At 37.4% G+C, this 7,186-nt stretch overlaps 1 protein-coding gene across 2 annotated transcripts; it reads left to right on the forward strand.

The window, feature by feature from the left end:
- Window positions 1-1,635: 1,635 nt before the first annotated feature.
- On the forward strand, window positions 1,636-2,938 carry LOC127618104 (nuclear nucleic acid-binding protein C1D). 2 transcript variants are annotated; one of them, XM_052090359.1, is made up of 5 exons: window positions 1,636-1,697; window positions 1,797-1,937; window positions 2,014-2,080; window positions 2,192-2,247; window positions 2,405-2,938. In XM_052090359.1, the coding sequence occupies exons 2-5, from the start codon at window positions 1,800-1,802 to the stop codon at window positions 2,582-2,584; spliced, it is 441 nt and encodes a 146-aa protein (XP_051946319.1). In that variant the 5' UTR covers window positions 1,636-1,697; window positions 1,797-1,799; the 3' UTR covers window positions 2,585-2,938. The 2 variants fall into 2 exon arrangements, with proteins under 2 accessions (XP_051946319.1, XP_051946318.1); XM_052090358.1 differs by lacking the exon at window positions 1,636-1,697 and having other exon boundaries at window positions 1,714-1,937.
- Window positions 2,939-7,186: the final 4,248 nt, after the last annotated feature.

Below are 7,186 nucleotides of genomic sequence, written 5' to 3' on the forward strand. Positions count from 1 at the left end.
GTACCATGTGATGAAAAACAGCCCCACACCATGATGCTTCCACTTCCAAGCTTCACTGTTGGCATAGTGTTTTTAGGGTGATATGCAGTGCCATTTCTTCTCCAAACATGGTGTGTAGTATGATAGCCAAAAAGTTCAATTTTGCTCTCGTCTGACCAGACTACACTCTCCCAGTATTTCATAGGCTTGTCCAAATGAGTTGTAGCAAACTTTAAATGAGCTTCGACATGCCTTTTCTTTAGTAATGGAGTCTTGCAGAGTGGCCATGGTGGTGGAGTGCATTGCCTATTGTTTTCTCTGTGACGATGGTACCTGCTGACTCCAAGTGTTTCTGGAGCTCTTTCCAAGTGGTCCTTGTCCCTTGGGCTACTCTTCTGACTATTCATCTGACTCCCTGGTCAGAAATCTTGCGAGGAGCTCCTGTGCATGGCCAGTTGATGACAGAGTGATGTTGCTTCCTCTTGCGGATAATGGCCCCAATGGTGCTTACTGGAAGATTCAGAAGTTTTGAAATACGTCTGTATCCGATTCCATCAATATGTTTCGCAACAATAAGGTTGCGAAGGTCTTGGAGAGCTCTTTGCTTTTACCCATCATGAGATGTTTCGTGTGACACCTTGGTAACGAAAAGCCTTTTTATAGACCATCAATTTACTAACCCAGCTGATATTAATTTGCACAGATAGGAGGTATAATTGCTTTCTATATCTTAAATACTTTTTTCCATGCATTGTTGTTTTATTATATCCATGCATGTGGTTACAGAAACGGTGAAATCCCTCACGACATTATAACTTCTCTATCTTGCCTGCACTCATCAACAGTATATGTCACAGGAGACGGATGATGTAAGCTCTGCTGTCTTCACTCTCATTGGTAGTCGCTCCTGAATGTCACTCATTATTTGCATAAAGTTCAGCTGTCATGACGCTCACCAAGCCCACATCTTGTCGCCAACTGTCACTGTCGCCGAAGTCGCTCTGCTCACATATGTATGAGATTGTGTCGCTTTGTCACTCTGTGATACTGGCGGTGTGAACGGGGCTTTAACCAAAAGCACTTTTTTAATGAATGCAACTCTTAAGGAAACTGATATTGAAACGAAACTGATATTGAACGACCTTTTTTGATAATGAAATGACCATAGTAAACACATGCTTATGCTTATGCTGTACTGCTGGTAAAACAAAGATATCATTCTAATTTGACAAGGAATCAGTTATTTTGCAAGGGAGAGTGTTTTTGTATAAACTGTGTCGCTTTGTGTGGCTTTGTCATTCTGTGACACTGGCGGTGTAATATTTCCTGCAATATTATGAAGTAATATTCTATATTATATTTAAATTATATTATATTATAAGCCATGAAATATAAGCACTTGAAAAAAATACTCTCTTTAATAACTGAATATCTTTATAAAAATAAAAAAAATTTATCTTTGAAATTGAACAAGTGGTCCTTGCCCCAATCTCACATTGCAAAGTCTTTATATAACATTTCCAAGAGAAGTAAAAATGCATCCCATTATTTACAAAGGTTTCTTGGATGTTCAAATTTGATACTTACCTAAATGTTTCCTCATTGATTTACTTGAACAGTAGGTTTTGTCAGGGCTTTTATTTTGAAAACATGGATTTCGCTTGTTTCTTCCGTGTTCTTCTTGCGGTGGTGTAGTGTGGTGTTATATCTGAAAACGGGTGAGGGTTTTGTAAAATAATAGAAAATGACTTGTACGCTACTGGTAGTTCTGATAAATGTTTTTAATCAGATAAATGTTTTTAACCCCCCCCTTAAAGACAATGGCCGATAAAGATTCATCCGAGGATTATCCCACTGAAATTGAGGAAAATCTCAATGATTTCGAGTCCTCTGTGAGCTCTGTCCAGAATGTGGTCCAAACCCTTGTGTCTGTCTCTAGAAGTGATCGACTGCTTAAGGTAAGTGGAAACACATTTAGAAATGATCTATCACATATGAAGGGCTTATTGTAATGCTTTCTTTTTCTTTTTTAAGTTGGATCCTCTTGATCAAGCCAAACTGGATCTGATGTCTGTGTATGCCCTCAACTCAATGTTCTGGAGTAAGTTCTACCTTAATTACAATAAAAGCTGTCTTTATTTGCACAGCGAAATATTTTAAGTTATATATTGACTCGTTATATTAACAAGTTAGTTTGGTCTTACTTTCTTAGTGTATTTGGTGACGCAAGGAGTCAATCCGAAAGACCATGGAATCAAACAAGAATTGGTAAAAAAAGGATTGTCCCATTGCAAATATAATGCTCAGTCACAAAACCTAATGAGCTGTCTAATATAGCCTACCTTAGGTAGCTTATTAGGTTTAGTGACAGAAAATTACACACTTCAGCTTTCAAAAGCAGTTAACTTCCTCTTTCAATTTACAGGAGAGAATCAGGACATACATGAATAAAGTGAAGGAGATCACAGACAAAAGAAAAGCTGCACATTTGGACAAAGATGCAGCATCACGATTTGTTCGTAATGCACTGTGGGATGCAAAGGATAATAAAAGAAAGGACACAACTGAACATTCCCATAGAGGAAAACACAAGAGATTCACTTGAGTGCATTTTCAGAGTTTTTTGCGTGCCTTGTTGCAAATAATTTGCTGACTTTGGATTATTCAAAACCGATATTGCATCATTGCACTGACAAACAGCATTGGATGCTCAGTGCTGCCATATTGCTCATATTGTGCATATGTGAAACAGTGTCATTCTTTTCAAAAAGGTGGTTTTATTTCAAACTAAAGAAACAGAAATGCAAGTTGTCCCAGATTTTTGTAAAACGTCTTTTGTTTTTATTTGCATTTAAAGAGCTGTTATTTTTCGCAGTCTTATATGCTTTATGCCTGGACTTGTATATTCTGGAATGTTATATGTGGACCATTCATACTACCAGTCCCATTAAAACTTTTAAAGCCATTTTGCAGTTTTTCTTGATTTCATTTGATTCGATAATGTCTTTCAGTAGCTCAGTAACTTGGCTGTATCTAGAAGGAATGTGCCTCTAAACATATTCCTTTTTTGGAATTTGTCAGGCTTGTAAAAAAGGTCTGATGGGACCTATTTCCACTCTTCAAAGAATTATGTTGATTTGTAAAAAAAAAATTCTGGGTTTAACGGGGCTTCTGTTCCTCAGGTTGTTTATTACACCTAATTTAAAAAAAACTCTTGTTGCTTGGCCATCAGAGAACTCACTGAAATATTCTGTTGCTTAATGAATTACTTGTGCATGGAAAAGACTGATGATTCATATTTGTTTTCCTAAAGAGTCAAATTGAACGGTGGTCTCTGACCTTATACTGACACCTAGTGTCATAGAGGCATCATAAAACAAAAGCATAAAGTTTTAGTTTATTGATGCCTAGATGTAATCTGTTTCCCAGATCTTTGCAGTGGCAGAAATACATTACTTACACTTTAAAGTAGGTAATAAGACTTGTTCTCAGTGAATATATCTTAAATACATTTTATTGTTCTTGGCAAATTGTACCTTGTTTAAACCATAAACCTCATTAGATTTATGATAGGACCAGTTTTGTTATCTAATAACAGTCAGACATTTCAAGTTTTACTCCAGTGTTCAAATACATGCAGAGATGAATAGACTATACGATTATTGCCTAAGCGTAATTTAAAATGAAAATACTCTTGAGATTTCCCTCTGTTGAATAAATTCCTAGATCAATACATGTAGGCTCATCTGAAATGTTTGTGTGACCTGCGGCCTAGGTCCCACTACGGAATCATATTTTATATCTCACAATTTTGACTTTATTTCTCTTAATAATTTGCAATCCCAAAAAATAATGCAATAATCACAATTGCGACTCTATAGACCTTATTCACACAAGCGCCATCTGAATTTTAATGGGAATGACAACGAGGCTGTGAGGGATAGACTTGCAGTCTCTTCAGATTAACATTTGTATTGGTTGATTATCAAACATAACATAGAACAAAGTAACATATACATCCACAGTCAACCATTATCCCCTTTAACCCCCAGAACATGGGCTATGTCTCCATCTTCCAACTGACATCGTCAGCAGGTAGGTGTGTCTTTTAGACCAAGCCTAAACAATCTAGAGGATTAGAGACAATCTAGAGAATTCTTTCCCACTCCCCATCCTTCAATATCATGTTCAAATCTCATTCCTATAACCTCTAAAGAGCTGTTAAGGCCCATCACCAAGACTCAGAATCAATGAGGAATACACTGATGCTTCATGACTCTTTCCAAAGGCTGTGAGCACCATACAGAGAGTGTCTGCAGCTTTAGGGTTTTGTGCACCAACAACAGTATGAAGTAATACCTAAAAAATGTAAGCCTAGAAATCCCAATTGCTGTATTATATTTTCAAATGATCTCAAAGCTCAAAAGTCACCAAGTGTAGCAATGGTGAGATTGGGGCAAGGACCGCTTGTTCAATGTTGTACCAGGAAGGGGCTCTCTCAGGTGAGAGAGTCCAATGGGCCAAGTGTCTCAGATTAAAAGCATAGTAATAAAACAAATATTTTGCACAAGCCTTTACTTCCTTTGTCAATTGGTCTTTGTAGCTTAATGAAATGCAACCAATGTTGTTTACCATTCCACATAAAAGACTTAGATATTCTATCAAATTATTTAAAATAAGAAAGAGGAACTTCTAGAGGGAAAGACTGCAGTAAAAAGTTTAATTTGGAGATACAATTAATTTTTTTTATAACATTGACCTTTCCTGCCATAGACAGATGATGTAGTGAAGCCCGCCTATCAACATCACATGAGACCTTTTTCATTAATAGGTCAAAATTAACTAACTAAATCTCTCCAATTTGCTGGAAATAAAATGCCTAAATACCTAATGCCTTGCTTGGGCCATTGAAAGGCGCCAAGTTGGAAAGCTGTTGTAGGGCAATATAATGTCAGAGCAAGAGCTTCTGATTTATACCAATTCACCCCGTATCCTGAAAATTTGGAGAAAGACTATAATTCTGTGGAGGCTAGGAATAGATTTAGGATCAGAAACAAATAATAATATGTCATCTGCGTAGACTAAAAGTTTATGCACCGCACCTCCTGCTACAATGCGCTTCCATCACTCAAAAATCCAACGGTCCATGCACGCTCACGAGACCCTATTGTCTCAAATGTGATATGTCAATCCAATCAGCTCACATGGACGGTGTATACTGATAGGTCCATTGACATGTAATCGAGTACCCAATCATCTTTCATAATCTTTGTCTAACATTTAAATTAGCTGAGTTAGTTGCAGGTAAGCCGGTTTCACAATGCGCTATGAGACTGTGTTGTATGGTGTCATGGCACCATTTTTGGAATTTTAACGCAATTGAAAATTAGATTTCAGATCTTCGGTGGAGGCGAGGATTATCTGTGAATAACGACTTAAATTTCGGCCTGTTCCTGACACAAAGTATATGACCGACTACAGTAAGAATAAAGCTTACAAGTCATATGGACAAATATTATGATTTTTTTCCTGATGTTGTTGTTCTTTTTGTAGCTTTGGAGCTCTATGAGAAAAGGTCTACACAAAGATTCTTCCAAATGTATCTTCTTGTGTTCCACAGATAAAGTAATAGCCCTGTCTCTCTAAATTTAGGTATAGACTAGGGTTAGGGCGAAAAAGTGAAAAAAATCTACCAGTACTGAAGAAGTAATTCAAAGTATTTAGAATACTTTACTGACCTTATGTAATCTAATGGAATACTTTACAAATGAAATTTTACAGCATGTAATCTGTAATCTATAGTGGAATACATTTCAAAAGTAACCCTCCCAACTCTGCATATGGATTACTTTTATGCTGCCTTTATGTGATTTTTGGAGCTTCAAAGTTTTGGTCACCATTCACTTGCATTGTATGGACCTACAGAGCTGAAATATTCTTCTATAAATCTTCATTTGAGTTCAGCAGATGAAAGAAAGTCATACACATCTGGGGTGGCATAAGGGTGAGTAAATGATGAGAGAATTTTGAATTTAGGGTGAAATATCCCTTTACTTGAAAAAAATAAATAAATCTTCCAAGCAATATAGTTAATAAGCATGTTTATTAATTGTAGGCTGTTTACAGTCTCCAAGCCACATAGCAGCTTGCTACAATAATATATAATGGCCACAGGTGTGTTTATTTATTGGCATTTTACAATGGCTTATACAACTCGGCCAATCAAAATGTAGACAGTCAAATCAAATGCGTTGCATTGTGCAGAAATAGAATGAGTAGTATGTTGATTCGAACATTCTCTGTATGTGATGAATGCCTGACTGAATAAATGCTATATTAATAGAGGAAGTTGTGGGGAGAACTCAAATTCCTCTCACAGTCTAAAGATTCCTCATGACCTCACTGGTGCTGTTGTTGGATCTAAATAAATTGTTGAGTCCTGGACCCAAGAGGGGCCGCCCCTGCCATGAGTGATGGAGTGGAGCTTGACCCAGGGGCTGTTTACACTAGCACACCAAACATTCTTTACACTCATTTATGCCACCTTCCATTCACCTTGTGTGGTGTAGAAGGATAGATTAATCAGGATAAGAGACATTTATTTACCCTCACTGAGCGAGAGCGGGACAAATTACTTTTGAAAATCAGGCTCGGCTGTGAGCCGAAGGGCCCGCAAGCATCTCCCCCTCACTTTCCGTTTTCTCTCTCACAGGGTTTTTGCATTAAAAGGAAATTACGCCATGCTTAAGGCACTCATGCAGGTTCTGAGTCTTAAAGAAATAGGTCAACCCAAAATGAAATATTGTCATTATTTACCTTCATGTCGTTCCAAACCTGTCTGCTGTTTCTTGCCCACCGTGGAAGACTAAAGGAGAACTTTTGAAGACTCTTTAAAAAGTTCCATATAACAAAAGTTCATGTTGTTCAGCAGTTCAACATTGGCCATGTCTGTCAAGCTCCAAAAAGGACAAAACAACTGCATAAAAGCACATAAAGGAAGTCCATACGACTTGTGCACTATATTCCAAGTCTTCTGAAGCCAAATGATTGCTTTTTCAAGGAAAAGACTGAAATGTAATTTCAGTTTTTCAATGAAAATCTTTCACTCTGCACTGAAGCGGATCTGAAATCCCAAAACTGGTGCACCAATGCGCCACCCCAACTTGACATCACTCGCTAGGTTTCCATCCAAGTTGCAGATTTAATT

The sequence above is a fragment of the Xyrauchen texanus genome, chromosome 24 (assembly GCF_025860055.1).
Source record: "Xyrauchen texanus isolate HMW12.3.18 chromosome 24, RBS_HiC_50CHRs, whole genome shotgun sequence".
Classification (NCBI taxonomy): domain Eukaryota; kingdom Metazoa; phylum Chordata; class Actinopteri; order Cypriniformes; family Catostomidae; genus Xyrauchen; species Xyrauchen texanus.

What these genes read in the sequence shown, in the direction of transcription:
- LOC127618104 (XM_052090358.1), top strand. Translation starts at nt 1,773, where the DNA reads ATGTTTTTAACCCCCCCCTTAAAGACAATGGCCGATAAAGATTCATCC. An exon ending in CCTCAACTCAATGTTCTGGA is followed by an intron (nt 2,081 to 2,191) that starts GTAAGTTCTACC and finishes TTACTTTCTTAG; the next exon opens with TGTATTTGGTGACGCAAGGA. An exon ending in ATGGAATCAAACAAGAATTG is followed by an intron (nt 2,248 to 2,404) that starts GTAAAAAAAGGA and finishes TTCAATTTACAG; the next exon opens with GAGAGAATCAGGACATACAT.